Raw genomic sequence first — 15,954 nt, forward strand, 5'->3', positions numbered from 1 at the left:
GGAGGGCGTCCAATTTTCCAAACACATGTTTACTCGCAGATTTTCAGATTTGTTGAAAAATCGACATGTATGCGAATGTAAATTTACTTCCAGTTCTCTGCAAGTAACATTATACCGCGCCATGTATGTATGTACATGAATTGTTGATGCGGATGATGGGCTGCTATTCCTTGCCAGAAGCGCGAATATTTAACGCGACATTATCCTCGGCTCTTGACACACGTCGCTGTACCAGCTAACCGACTTGTTTGCAGTACCGTCGCGTATAAAATAGAGAACTGACACACTTGTTTCATAGCAGCAGGTATTCAAGCGATATGACACGCCTATATAGGCATAATGTATATCTGCGAAGAACCTTGTTAGATTTTAATATGCCTTCTAGATGTGATACGCTTCGCAGACCTAAATAACCGCTTCATCACACAATCATTTAAACGCACCAATTCCACGATTCCAAGCAATGCTCAACTTCGTTTCATTTCGTGCCGTATAATTTTTTTTTTTTTTTTTTTTTTCATCACCTAATTAGGAATTTTTTAATTTTTAAACCCAAAATTAACACAGGATCAAATCGTAAGTGTCAAATAAGGGTCAATTTACTTGTAAATTGTAATTTTGGGTTTAAAAATGTAAAAATTCCGAATTAGGTGATGGAAAAAAAAAATAGGAAAAAAATTTGCCCCACGTTATCCTTAACGGAGGGTGTTTTGTATCATTCTGGTCGAATTGGCGTGGAATATCCCATACATACATATATGTATAGCTGAATCAGTTGACTGCGAGAATTTGACGCTAAATTTTTCCGGTATAACAATCACAAAGACGTCATAAAGGTATCGGGAACGTTGATTGGAAGTTGTGTTGGTGGGATGGATGCCATACTAGGTCAATAGACCGGCCGTCCGTGGTATACCTACTAAATCCAAGTCAGGCATACCCTACATTTTAATTCACGATTTGAATCGGTAATTTAGTTAAAATAAAATATATCGGAATGAGAATCGTGCGTGTTAGATAAATAAATTAGCATAATAACGACCTGCGATCTTCATTTTACACGTTTCAAATATATTTTCAGCCGTCCCGGATGACGCAGTCTTTGAGTTAATTTTCAATCAACTAATAAATTTATTGATGTTGGCGATAGCTAGGAGAAGACACAGAAATTTCTGCTGTCGATCCTTGTCCCATTGATAAAATACATCAGAATGTTCGAAAATTTCGAGCTTTCTCCAATCGGTCAAGCCGCGTGTAACGCAATTCCGGGGCTCTGTATAATATTATAAATTCGTTACGCGGTCTCGGAGGAGAAATATCATTGAGTCATGGGGCGAATTTGCTGGCGAAGAAGAATAAAAGAAAAGAAAAGAAAAGAATAGAAAAGATAACACGTTGCGGCAACCTTTCTAACGATGCTATTCATGTACTGCCAAATTTCCCTCCCGCCCATTTCCGTTTCGATGCTGTATACGCATGATTGCACGGTTGGATAATTTGAGAATTCAATGCAAAAAAATTTGAGAATTGGTACACAGCGATCCGCACAAACGAATTTGAATTCAACGCTACGACGTTGAAACAAGAGGTTTATAAAAACTTTACGAGAAAGAAACACACAAAAAAAAAAAAAAAAAAAGAAAATGAAAAATAATGGAACAGGTATAGCAAAGCAATTACACGCGCATATTTGTAAGATTAATTAAAAAGAAGAATGCACGGGCATGAAGAATTTGAATTAAGATATGCAACTGTGTTGTATCGACTCGCGTTGATCTTATCGTCAGACTGACTGACGCTGAGGGTTCGTTCGGCTTCTTCGGTAACGTTAGCCAGCCGCATCGATAGTCCCGATAGATAAATAGTATATATAGAGTTCTGATTACCGCTGGCAAAACCAGCTCAAACAACTTCTTCCTCTTCCTCGTACACCAAACTTTTACGACTGCGGCATTGGATGTAATGTATGGAATTTGTCGAAAAAGCGGTAAAAATTTATGTTAGATATCGGCAGCTGACATACTACGTGTGTATATATACATACGATATAGGATATAGTAATTTATGGAGATGAAGTTTTGCTTGCTTTTGGATGTGCAATTTATATATTATAAGTTGAACAAGCAAAGTTTTACCGTTTCACATTACAGTGTTAATAGTCTTGAAAACGGTTGCAGAATGAGGGTTTCTAAATCGTAAATGTGAAAAGAGTCCTGACAAAAGGTCGTATCACCCTTACGTGTGGATATTCGTGAACGAAAAAGATCCTAAAAAATATGGTTAATTTGGCAAGTTCCTCGTGGCCTACATTTGCAATCGGGACCAAAGAAGCGGAACACGAGGATGATGAAACATATTACGGATTCCGAGTATAGAAGAAGACCACTTTTTTCGCAATTAACGTTCACCGCGAAGGTTGCACGGGTGATCCGAATATGTGTAGTTATACGAAGCCAAGAAGTGGGACTAAAAAAAAGTCAAACAACTTGAGAAAAATGATTCCATAAAACTCCTTGCGATAAGACGTCAAAAAGACGTCTAAATGATATTTCTCGTCTAAAAAATACCTTCATACGTCCTAAGGGACGTCCTTGGAGGAATTTGAGACGTGAAAAAATGTCGCGTAAGGAATCATTTTAACGTCTTTTTGATAACCCTAATATGGAAGGTATCCCAGGTCGATATTTCCGATTTGATTTCTTTTGTAATATGTTAAAGCATAAGACTAAAAACTAAGCGACATTTAGTTTTTTTTCATCTACCATTAAACACTTTAACGGGGGTTTGGGGTGGTCAAACCACCCTCCGAACTGAGGAATGTCAAGGACCCACTTGGTAGTATTTTTTTCTAATTGAGAATATGACATTAGTTCTCGTTTTGAGAAAACTTTTCCAGATGGTTTGTTTAAAAAACATCATGATCTCATGGGTAAAACTGCAAAATAAATCGCCCCTTGTCACGCCTTACTTGAAAGGGTGATTTCACCCCCCTATAAAGTATTTAATGGAAGACTAAAAAAAAAAAACACGTCTCGCTTAGTTTTCAGTCTACTATAACATATTAAAAAATAAACGAAATCGGATAGATCGGCTGGGGATACCTTCCTTGTAACTATTGCACTGTCTGGGATACATAGCCCAAAACTTGTGAGACCATTTCCTCCATCACCCCGCAGACTGGGGTGAAAATCGAATGGCAGGAGAGTCGTTGGGACGTGCAGAGTGCACCGGAGTAGACATCGACGAGAAACAGACAGACAGACAAACAGACAGACAGACACAGCAGCAGCGGTGCTGGGTGAATAAGGAGATATCGGAGGTTCCCGCGTACTTACGCTTCTCGCGGTTCAGCCCGAGGAACCTATATAACTGTACCAGCGTGTCTGGGTCAGGAGGCGGATCACGGAGTTGTAGTAGATATAGTCTGTATATCGGACAGGTGTATCCCATTCTTGGTTCGCGCGCCCTCGCGTCTCCGCGTCTTCGCGCTCGCGCCTCAACACCTGTTCCTGCACGGCTGATCCACCAGTGTCCGAGGGTCTCTCATCTCCTCGAAGTCGACGCGGGACGACGTCGATGCCCGGCACCGCGTTAACAACAGTTGTGTCTGTGTCACTGTGCCCACCCAGGTATTAATTACGACGTCTATGATCCGGCGCCAGAAACGTGACCACTGTGATTAAGTGCATCTTGTGCGTCACTCCACGTGCATCCCGACCATCGAACTTGCAGAGTCGTTCATCCCAGGAGGATCGAGAGTCACCAGACCAATCAAGGTATCCGTCTGCACGTGTATTTCGAGGGACGCTTTTACCCCCCAAAACCCCAAATTTAGTTGTACCCTCGAGCTGCTCGGAAGCTTGGATTCGTTTACTCAAGTACCGAGTTTCCAAGTCCTAATAACACAATGTCTTGGTGTCGATACCGTGAACGACTCTTGGAAGCGGAAGATTCGGGTATGAATTCGTCTTGAACCAGAGTGCTTGGATAACTTAAAGTCCCGAGTAGGTCTTAAATGTCTGTACTTTTAGAAAATTGGCGTTTGAGCACGCGTGGTCGTAAATTGGTATACGATATTAATAATTGTGGCTGGTTGGTTAGACGTGGTCAATTAGTGTCCCGTCTCGTTAGACTGTTTAATATTAATCTCCGATTTTCTGGGCCTCTCGGGTTCTTTTTTTCCTCTCTCGTTGTTGTCGGTTTTTTCTTTTTTTTCTTTTGCTGAGCACATACCTTGAAGATGGGCACGAGCCTTGCGAAGCATGCCAAATCGGGTAAACGTGCGTCCGGGTTAACAAGTAACTCGTGGGTAACCGGCGTGACGAATTAATCAGGTCTTTAGTCAAAAGGCGTTACAGATGAAACTATGTAGGTACGTGGAAACGGCTCACCGCGTCATAATTCATTGCTCTCCTCCCTTGGAAAAGAAATAATGGCATAGGTACCTATATATGTATAAAGTAATGATATGCGTATAGAAGAATGGAAATTGCTAATGCTCGCTCGACTACGTCGTGTGATTTGTTATATTACCGCGTGAATATGGCACGGAAAATGATTATTGGAGCGCGGCATTGCTTACTTAACTATCTGAAGAAAAATTTCCTATCTCTTATGATTATCTATTTACCTGCCTGCGCGCATGCAGGCGCCTCTGAATTATACCATTAGACTTTACGAGTATATTCCCGTTTCTCTTGTACCGCAGCAGGCAGCTAGACTCATCCAGCCACTTTCGTTTCAGTGCAAAATAAGATGGACTCCTTTTTTTGCACGATGATAATCCAGTCAAGTTTCTCTCTAGAATTGTGTAACAAGGATTCTGAACACTGGAAGAAAATTATTGACTTATAAAAAACGATCGGTCATTCAGAATGTTGATGATTAACGAACTTCTTGTTTGCTACCAAATTTCTTTCATCACCGCAGTTTGACTTTTGGTAATAAATTCTGGGATGCAAATGCGAAGGAAATTTACTGTGCTTTAAAATAAAAAACCATACAATACATCAATTTAAACATCTATGCACTCGCAACAATTTATTGGACAATCTTACAACTGATTATGACCAATAATTAATTGATGTGAGAAAAAGTTTGAATTATTAGTCAATTTTAATCATTATTATTTTCTCGACACGAATATTACGCTAATGGATGTAAAAGAGTTTGAAAATTAAATGCCACTGAGATTAATGAACCCGACGATTTATGTAAAAATTTTACGGATACGTGTATATGATTTGTATTTAAATTAGCCGACTGAATGAAATGGAAATTTGAAAAAAAATATCTTCCTTTCAAGATAATACAAAATAAGCTCACGTGCGTGCACACGCCTCAATATTTGATGCATCGGTTAAACTGGTCACGAGTTCAGATGAGAAAAAAAAGTTCCACGAAGCTGGTTTCGAGCCTACAGTTGTATACCTAAAGGTTAATTAAAGGTTTTTTGGTGTCACTGGACACTGTTGACTGTGACACATACCTATATATATATATATATACATATATATATACATACATATATATTCCCGTTCGATCGGTACGACCGAATTGTGTAAATGTCCAACCCGTTATGTTTTACCGTGGACAACAGTTGTCCAAAATATCTTTAAAGGTGATAAATTATTGTGCGAAGCACTACTTTCCAGCATACAGGTTGGTATAGGCACCTATCGATACTGCACGCGTCGGGAATGCATTTGAATAGTAAAATTACGGTGCATCGTGGCGATCCATTTCACCAACAATGTCATCCGAATCTAAATCGTCAAACCAGGCGGTTTTCACGCAATTTTCGAGAAGCTTTTAATTTCTACATTTCTGATCGCTGCAGGTTGAATCGTGAATCACAGTAAAATTACACAGTATGGAAGTGCAGCTGGAAATTGGTATCAAATTGACTCGAGGCTTGGAAGGGGGTATAAAAGTTGATTTTCGTCCGAAGTGCAGTCATCGAACTTTTATCACGTGCGTATTACACGAAAGTGGAACACGACCGATCGGCACGCAGTGAATCGACCCGCGAATAATATTTGATGATTATATCAAACTGTAGGGAGAGGAATAAAGATGGAGAAAGAGAGGCTGAAGAGGCAATGGTGAAAGACGCGGTACAGGGAGAGGAGAAGGAAGAAGGCCCGGGGCTAAAAAGACATTTTGCAGATGGCACGGTTACGTTTGTCAGGATCGCCGGGTAATTTGGTCGAAATTTTATCCCAAGGTCTATAAATTTTATTGTAACACTTTGGAAAGATGCGGAGAAAAATCGACAGCTTTTCTCCATTATAAGCACAGCCGGTGCTTTTTACGACAATGGAAATAGACCCGCAGCTTCCATTCGGTCAAAGCGACCGGTTGCTGCTGCCGCTGAGTTTGTCGGTTGCGTATTACTTCATCAATGAAACCGTTATGCGTATATTTGACGATCAGTTCTCGGTCACAGATCTCCTGGTCCTACTTTACTTGAAATCCTCCGGCGCTGCCATAACGCGCGATGGCCTTTCTCGTCGTGACCGAGCAGCCTCCGTTTTCAACATCTGTAACGACCGAAGAAGCCGGCAGCTGAATATGTACACTAATTTATTTCCATTCGAAATTAGACATGTCGAATGTAGGCTGGTCGTTTTATCATTTCCCGTCGTCGTTAATCACCCTCGGGAATTTTACTCTTCGTCGTCACGACGGTTGCAAAATACGTACGATCACCAAAATTACAACCATAGAGGAACAAAATACACAATTTGAAAATGAACACATAAGATTTAAGTGATTATTAATTAATCTGTGATTCGAATAATGGAACACCTCGGATAAGTTTCTATAGCAATTCTCTTCGAACATCCAGAAAAAATGTTTTCCACAGAAGGAAGACTTTTCGTCGGACTGAGACCCCGATCACCGCTATATGAATAATTCAAAAGAAATTGTCCCGACTGCAGGAAAGATAATATGGGAAGGTAATGAACGACGAGTTACCGCAACGGTTGCTGATTTATTACTGCATCATAAGACCGGATCTCGTCACATGTTTACCACATCTTAGGATCATCTTATACCTACTGGGTGAGCTACCGCCTGCAAGCCCCGGGGGTAGTTCGAGTTTATTATTTATCGACGTGGAACCGGCACAAGTTGATCCCAAGGTAGGAGCACAACGCCGGAGGATGTTCAGCGTGTGGTTGCACACATATGTGTGTGTGTGTGTGTGTGTGAATTTGCCGTGATCATTACACGAATCCAAGGTTGAAATCCGCACACACAAGGGGAGTAACCGCGGAAAGTAGGCGAGGAGTTGGAAGGTAGCCGAATTGCAAATTGGCCGAAGGAATGCTCGACGCTCCAAGACGGGCATGTGTTGTATCCGCGAATGCCAACCGCGCAACTTACGTAAATACTTCGCCTACTTTCCTACTTATACACTTAAACAGCCTGCACCAATCCTACGATCATTTCTCCCAAGACGATGCAGGAATATATCCGCATGTTTATGTACCCATCAAGAGTGCCTATGCATGCCGCGTTCTATTGACGAGACGACGTATGGTTTACGAATTTCAAATCAATCGACGTTTATCCAACGATCATTAATTGTCACTTCAATTACAAATCTCTTATAGAGTCGAGTTATAATAGACGATGAATGTGTTCCCACCGAGTGCAGGCAGCACCTGGTCAGGCAATGGTTTCTGGGTCACGAATTTGTGGTAATTAATAATGGGAAGAGTCCCTCCTTATTGTCCAGACCCAAAATCGACCCGATCACTTCGCCTTTAGTCTCATGGAGGACCAAAAACCAAGAGAGAAAACGTCTCCCACAGAATTGAAATATATGACGTTATCCAATTGTCAACCAGTCCACTCCTCTGACCCTATTGAATGATTAATTTCGTCGATAGATCCCTTCGGCGAGGTCCGGATAAGATCTTAAGTCCCATACGTACCCATACGGAGGAGGAGCTCCTCTCACGACTCGGTTGTACGACTCACGACTCACGACGAGCACGAGACGGCCAGTGGACCAGTGGGTCACCAGAGTCATCTCGAGTGCCAGCCGCCTTCCTCGTGTTTAGAAGGTATTGTAAATACGGAGTGGCCTTTGAGCCACGTGGATGGCCCAACCGCGCGTCGAGGTCATCGAACAGAGATCAGCGGCTGATATTTCCCGGATTAACGAACCTCCGGAATTACATCAATTTAATAGCCGCTTCATTGGCGGCGTGGTATTGAAGGATCGGGAAAGAATTTTCATTCATAAAATTTTACGCCGTATGATCCGGAGAGTGAGAAAATTGTTAACCGTTAGACTTCAGTCTAGCGTGTAATGCGGTCGATATTGTTATCTTACAATATTTAAAGATCATAGTGCGACATAGTAGGTATATAGATATTATAACGACGCTCCAAATTCGTTTCTTTTTTTTTTTTTTTTTTTAAAGTCCTCCTCTTCTTTCTTTCACTGTATCTTTTTATCTTCTTACTCGAATACAAAGTCAAAGCTCGGGGCCAGATTTTAATGATAATAATAACGATAATAACAATCAGGGCCGAATCTCGTAACGGCACTTTTCATCTCCGATTGATAATGAGTAGAAGATAAAAGGTGGGACGGACGGCGCCGAATGGGCTGGGGGACCAGTTGGGCCCAAAGTCCATAGGAGCCACCTAAGTAACTCAAGCAAACACAGTATATCTACATACCCGGCTCTCCCCGACTTGTGACGTAACAAGGTGTGCGACGGGCATGTAGGTATAGTTATTTGTGGGGCAAATGCTTGCATATTCAGGGGAACATTGTACTCCTTTTTTATTATTCGAACGTTCCCATATGCTAATTACAGGCTGCCTCTCCGTGCCTGAATAGCAATGCGATATGCTGCCGCACACTCTTGTTTTAAACTTGTCAAGAATTCCCCACCGGCGGTGGCACATGGGTCATCTGCACATTTGGAATACCGATACCCATCATTATCGGTGGATTGGAAGTTGCATTACCATTTCTTTACGCGTTATTTCATGAATTTAAACGAACGAACGAACCTCACAGTTGTTGAAGAAGTGGGCGGCATAAAATCGATTCCATCATCCCTTCGGCTAATATTTCATTCAAGCATGTTAGTTGAGAATATCCTTATCTTGCAGTAGGTGTAAACTGTTTTTTCTTCTCTATTTTTTTTTTTCATAAGGTTTTTTCCATTTCATTCATCATTCATAACCCCGACTAAAACGCGAGAGGAATGTTGAGTTGAATTAAAAAAGGAGTGGCCGGATATATACTTTGAGTTTGTGCAGCACCAGAGAGAGAGAGAGAGAGAGAAAGAGAGAAAGAGAGGAGAGAGCACGCGGTGATGATTGGCTAAGTCGTTAACCCAAATTCACAAATCAACTTGAAAATAATTATATTTCTGAAACGACAAGTGAGAGCTAACGGTCTTTCCCGCTAGAGGTATATTATACCATAAGTCGTACCGACGGAGATCATGAATAAACTTGAGATTTATTTATATCCCATCGAGGACTGGAAGGAAGCACTGGGTGGAGGGGGGCGGATTAGAAATAAAAATAACGAGGAAATGAAAAAGAATTAAAAAAAGAAAAAAAAAACCACGTCGAAAATAGTGTGAGAAACTATTCATCATTAGTGCGTCGGAAGATCTTGCCGTGTGCCGGCCAAATTGAAGCTTTTAAAAGGTTAATGGAACAAAGCGGAGAGTCTTAAACGCGTGATGAGAGAAAGAAAAAATCATTGAAAAAGGGCAGAAAGAAAAATAAAAATAAAGAAATAAAATAACGACTTTACGAATGCGCGTCAAAATATTCTGCCTCCGATAAAATTAAGTACGAAGCACACTTCTTTCACGGAATCCGCTAATTACAGTTTAGAATACATCGACGATATGGTTGGTTAGAACGAAGATCCTGAAGTGGGTTTCGTATTGTCGGTTACGCGTATCAATGATGATGATTCCATTTAAAGGAATCTGTACGGTAAATAACTAATTAAAACTCAATTTGAATACAAAAACTAAATTCTCACCTGCAGGTATACATATGAAAGAAGAATATATGGTCCGAGCTGCGGTAATTAAAAGCCCATTTTTCAAAACCCCCTGCGAGTAAAAATGAATCCATTTTTAATCCATCCCTGTCACACTGAATAAACGTTTCCCAAAAATTTATCAACTGAACAAAATTTATTTTCCAGAGTCCATATCTGAGCTACTACGGTGCAACCAAAAACCGTCAGACGATGCGGTTACACATACATTTGGTCCTAGCCTGTCTTCTCTTCAAGGGAGTGAGTATTTTGATCCTTTACTCTATAAATGCGTCTCGTGAAATGATGATGAACTAAACCCCTTGAGGATATTCCATAATTGTAACCAATGGAAAACATTTACTTAAAAGGGAAAAAAAAAAAAAAAAAAAAAAACGAAAACACGTTGTCCATAGCATAGAGCGGAATGTAGACTGATCAGACGTTAGTGTTGATCTGGATTTGTTGGGGTTTCAGTTACCTGACTACGGTTGTGTTCCTCCGTTCGTTCCAGGTTCGCAGAAATATAGCTACTCGGGGAAGCTTGAATCCAATTGAAGTTGATCAATCACTTAACTGTCGTCCGTGTCAGAGTCTCCAGGCGAGACGTCGCGTCGTTTTCTGTTACGTGCAGTTGTTCATGGATAGAGTTTGAGTATGTGAATTGGTTTTGTAGAACATGCGGTGAAAAGCCAGGGGAATCATCCGATCACCGGAACCTGAAATTCTTCCCATTTCCCACTTGCAGGTCTTGGGACCGTGGTAAATTCAGCGGGTAGATTTTGGTCCCGAGATGAAAATAGAGGAGTGTATTACACGGAGTGTTGTCGATGCATCTTCATTAGGAGTATGGAAGCTGTTGAGCATGTATTCGCCTACTTTCCCGTAACCCTTTTGTAACTTCGATTACGCGCTTCGCTGCTGTGCAGGTCATTAATCACCACGGAGTTCGCGTTGGTTTACCATGAGATGAGAGAGGACTAGGGCTTCTTCTATTCAATATCTATTCAATGTTACGAGGTTGTTAAGCGGACAAAAAGGGAATGAAAACAAACGGAGGGAATAGTCGTTTGGCATGAAATCCAGCGGTGCATTGTAACCTGCGCAGGTGTGATGAACGCTCCTGAAGAAGCGCCAGACTTATGAGATTATAGTTGAGGTATAACGCTCTCTTTATGCCTTTCCCACTCGCAATTCTATCAATTCCACGTACAGGTATAGAGAACTGTTTTCCATTCATCGCCGTTTCTCTCTTAATCGTTGTATATCGTGCAGCTCGACGAGCTCTTCTTCAATGGAAGTTAAACACACGCGCAGAAAAACACGTGTGTACGCGTGTGGGGTACTACATGTGGAGGTTTGAGCCGAAATAAGCACCTTTCAACATTCTAACGCCTCCAGCTTTGGACACGACGAAGGTTTGGTAAAGGAATAAGAAAAAAAGACGTGCCTAACGTGAAAAAACTCATTTCTTCCGCTCAACGCTGCTTCTTGGCGCGGTGTTATTAGCCATGATTGATGTCTCACTAAGATGCCTCGTGTTTCTGTATACATCGACATTGGCCGCGTCGAAGTCCGTGTAAGAAAGTAACAACGAATCGATAGTCCGGCTACATAGTCCTCAATTTCGTTTAATACACCCTGATGATCCATAGCGATCGCTATAAATTGAGATACGATTTATTCCAAACCTGCATCAGCGTCAGTCCAAATCAGCTGTTAACGCCTGCCACCAGAGTACATAAATTCCTCGGATAAACCGGAGGCGACTAGACATACAGGCGTGAGAAAAAGACCAAAGAGAGATAAAAATGGCGAAAATTTGGTAAGCGGGATAATAAACGAAGGGCTACGGTACTGGACTGGCCGATGGGGAGTACGCGAGCGATTTATAACAGCTTTATGTAACCCAGATATCGCGCGTTACTTATGTACTTATATCCATGGGAGGCCACGTAGTGTTGCCGTTATCCAGTTGTCTGACCCAGTGCTAAGGGCTTCGAGTTTCCTCCTTGGAGTCAGGCCACGCCGGTCGGTCGGCCGGTCGGTGGTACCTCCTTATTCAACAACGTCTGCTCGCGGCGAATGTGGGGGGGGCGGGGGGGGGGGGGGGGGGGGGGGGGGAAGGAGTAAGTAAGAAGAGAAAGAAAGAAAGAAATAAGGATCGCTGTGTGTGGGCAAGCCCAGGCCCAGGCCCAGGCCCAGGTTCACCTTCAGGTTTGTTATTAAATTAGAGCCGGTTTTGGTGAGCGGACCCGCGGCATGACGCGCCGGTACCAGACGGAGCGGGTCCTTTGATTCCCGTGTGCCCGTTCCCCGGGCCAGCCTCGCGAGTATAAATCGCACGGTCTTTAATTGGGTTAGAGGAACGAGTGAGCACCGAGAGCTCATGGAACGAGAGACGACGAAGTGAGCGATGCTGCTGGCCGATTGACCTGCGTTGAGGATGGTACGGTGGTCGTTCATTCGTTCATTCGGTCGGTCGGTCGGTTGATCCGTTATGCCTGAGGGTCATGTGCGACGTGTCAGATGCTCCTGTTTTGTACCCATCCCTACCCATCTCGCCTCGTCGAGAATATCCCAGCTCCTCTGTCACGCCGTGTCGGACTATCTGTGTTAACCTCAGGCGTTTCCTCGAGAATCGAGACGCGATTCCTCCTCATTTCCTGTAAGCTTAGTTCTTTATCAACGGGGTAATGAACTCCTTGTAATCGTGTCTTCTTCATTTTTCAGCTGGCCGGCTCCGACGACGTCGAGGTGATACAGGCCGTTCCTGGAGAAGACAATCGGAATGACAAATCGGCCATGGATCGACAGGACACCGAGCTCGGCAGCTCGGACCAGCTGGCCCTCGAGACGACTGGTGAAAACACCGCCGGCGGTGGTCACTACAACACCGGTCAAGTGCGCAATCATCCGGGACGTGTCAGTCTTGGCCTTTCCAATTCCAGGCCTTCTCACAACGTCGCTTATCACGGACCCCCACCCCCCTTGCCGTCGAAGGGTCAGACCGAGGCTCAGGACAAGATCTACACCTCCCATTCTGGATCCGGGGGCGATTCCTGGCCGGTAGCAACGCCGGATATGCCCAAGATCATATCGCTCGACGTCAAGTGCGAGAAAAACTTGATGAAGGTCTATCTCGGGTTCGACCAGCCCTTCTACGGCATAGTCTTCAGCAAGGGTCACTACAGCAATGTGAATTGCGTCCACCTTCCGGCCGGTCTCGGGAGGACCTCGGCCAACTTCGAGATCAGCATTCACGCCTGCGGGACGGCTGGTAACACGGAGAACGGACTGTACGGCTATGGCGCTGAATCGGGCTCGGGAACATACTTCGAGAATATAATAGTCGTGCAGTACGATCCGCAGGTTCAGGAGGTATGGGACCAGGCCAGGAAGCTACGGTGCACGTGGCACGACCAGTACGAGAAGTCGGTCACCTTCAGGCCCTTTCCAGTCGACATGCTCGACGTCGTGCGGACCGATTTCGCCGGCGACAACGTCGGATGCTGGATGCAGATCCAGGTGGGCAAGGGACCCTGGGCCTCCGAGGTATCCGGCCTGGTCAAGATCGGCCAGACGATGACCATGGTCCTGGCCATAAAGGACGACGACTCCAAGTTCGACATGCTGGTCCGTAATTGCATGGCTCACGACGGCAAGCGCGCCCCGATTCAGCTGGTCGATCAGAAGGGGTGCATAACCAGGCCCAAGTTGATGTCCCGTTTCACAAAGATAAAAAACTTCGGAGCAAGCGCCTCCGTTCTCTCCTACGCGCATTTCCAGGCGTTCAAGTTCCCCGACTCGATGGAGGTCCACTTCCAATGCACCATTCAGATATGCAGGTACCAGTGCCCCGACCAATGCTCCGAGTCGAATCTCCTCGACTCCTCGCAGTCGACGTACATCGAGAACCACCAGGTCATCCATCCCGAGTCAGGGTACGGACCGCCGCCTCTTCATCCGCTTCCTCTCGAGGCCTACCTCCAGGCGACAGCCGGAAGACCGAGGGATGAACGCAGGAGAAAGTCTCGCGAGGTCGCCGTAAGTCCCGAGAAAGAGGTCGGCGTCAACAGGATCATCCGGGTCGTTTCTACCGGCGATTTAACCTTCGCCATCGACGAGTCGAGCAACGATACCGTCGTCGGACCGACGATGGTATTTCCGGGAAAGGACCACGCCGTCAATTCGAGTCTCATATGCATGACGACACCAGGATTCGCCATCACGCTCATCGTACTCCTCGCTATTTTACTCGTATCCTTCGCCCTCACGGCTTACGTTTGCCTGCGTTTAAGACCGTTCGGTAAACTACCGAACAAGGGAATCGTTGGACCTTTCGGTAGTAACGCGCATAAAAAAACGTCCAAGACTTGCTTTTACTCTTAGGATATTCAAGACAACTGCTCTCTTTTCTCCCAAGAGGAAAAAACGAAAATGCATATCTTCGGACGACGCCCCCCCCCCCCCCCCCCCCCCCACCTCCCAAACAAATGACGAGCGACTAACGAAACAATTTTTCCACACTTTAATTGAGATTGGGTTATACCGATACTCATCTTGTTATTGTATTCTATCCGGTTACGAATAGTTAAGATGCTTAAATCCGTCGATTCGCTCGACATTTATACCTGATCGGGGAAAGATGTCTCAATTTTTATAAGCATAGATTTTTACGTATTAAAATATATACGTAATTTACGGCTAAACCGAGGCTCCCCGCCTATATATACATAGACTATGTTTAAGAATTATTAATTTTTCACTATAGTTTTTCAACTAATCATACATGTGTTTAAATTCAGTGTTTGAGTCGACGAGTATGTCCACAAAACTGATTTTTTTCTCGTTACAATATTCTTCAGGCTATACGTTGTTGAATTTCACCGTTTGACAAGCACTTAGTTAAGTCTTTCCATTCATCTTTTGAATTATTCCCTATTTTCTGACCAATCTTCTAAGTTGCAACGAATACATGTATAGTGTCGATACACGTTAGCTCAAATATCATCTTGTCACCTTGGTTCTTGGACTACGATGTTTAGTCATTATATTTAATATTTATTTACTTATTTATTTATATATATATAGATATATATATATATATAGAGAGAGAGGTATAAGTTAAATAATATGTAGGATGCGACCGGGTAAATGGTTATAGGCTAATGTTACGTATCGTTCGGAGGTTCTGTTGCATACGGTTTTCAATAAATATTCACGATGCAAAAAAGGTTTGATCAACAGGTAAGAAAGAGAAAGTTTAACGCTGCGGAATAGGAGAAAATAAGAAATTTCCACACAGTGAAAAAGATTATATGCGTTATACGAATTCCAAACCTAATGTCGTCGACTTTTTTTTTTTTTACCGCGTTGTGATTAACTATTCTGTATGCTGATAGAACCTCAACGAAAATTTATACTCCAACAAAGTACGCTTAGTACCTTACAATTAAGTAATTATCTATTTATCTATTTCCGTTCATTTATTGTTTACTCAAGTATCGTTACGTCTTTCTATCGTGTATAACGTGATTAAAATATTATTGAATTTAAATTCAATCTCCATTCTCAACCGCAGGTATTGCTTTGAAATACTTCAACCGGGTGTCCAATTGAAACTGAATTATGATTTTTCAGTGATAAACTCTTTCCAAATTAAACAAACTTCGCAAATTTATTTCAATCAAATATAATTATCAGTATAGGTAAATATTTTTAGGATAATAATTTTAACGTGAAGTTATCGACCGAATTCTATTCAATGTTGTTGATACGCATTAAAATTATTAAAGTAGCATATCAAAAGTAAAAAAAAAATACTTCATCCCACAGCTGAAATTTCAATTTTCATGCCTAGAGAAGAAACAATCTTTTTTGTTATGCTATGATTCCTCGATATGATCTACCAT

The 15,954-nt window shown here is 42.9% G+C and overlaps 1 protein-coding gene across 2 annotated transcripts; it reads left to right on the forward strand.

Moving 5' to 3' along the window:
* The first annotated feature begins 3,648 nt into the window (after nucleotides 1–3,648).
* LOC124408957 lies at nucleotides 3,649–14,502 on the forward strand. Of its 2 annotated transcripts, none has more exons than XM_046886301.1 (3): nucleotides 3,649–3,776; nucleotides 10,208–10,300; nucleotides 12,773–14,502. In XM_046886301.1, the coding sequence occupies exons 2-3, from the start codon at nucleotides 10,253–10,255 to the stop codon at nucleotides 14,429–14,431; spliced, it is 1,707 nt and encodes a 568-aa protein (XP_046742257.1). In that variant the 5' UTR covers nucleotides 3,649–3,776; nucleotides 10,208–10,252; the 3' UTR covers nucleotides 14,432–14,502. The 2 variants fall into 2 exon arrangements, with proteins under 2 accessions (XP_046742257.1, XP_046742266.1); XM_046886310.1 differs by lacking the exon at nucleotides 3,649–3,776 and adding an exon at nucleotides 3,919–3,956.
* Nucleotides 14,503–15,954: the final 1,452 nt, after the last annotated feature.

Source organism: Diprion similis, chromosome 1 (assembly GCF_021155765.1).
Source record: "Diprion similis isolate iyDipSimi1 chromosome 1, iyDipSimi1.1, whole genome shotgun sequence".
Taxonomy (NCBI): domain Eukaryota; kingdom Metazoa; phylum Arthropoda; class Insecta; order Hymenoptera; family Diprionidae; genus Diprion; species Diprion similis.

Bases quoted from the DNA above. Each gene is read 5' to 3' on its own strand.
- LOC124408957 (XM_046886301.1), top strand. From the start codon at position 10,253: ATGCGGTTACACATACATTTGGTCCTAGCCTGTCTTCTCTTCAAGGGA. The intron at 10,301-12,772 runs GTGAGTATTTTG...TTCATTTTTCAG, and splicing joins CCTGTCTTCTCTTCAAGGGA to CTGGCCGGCTCCGACGACGT.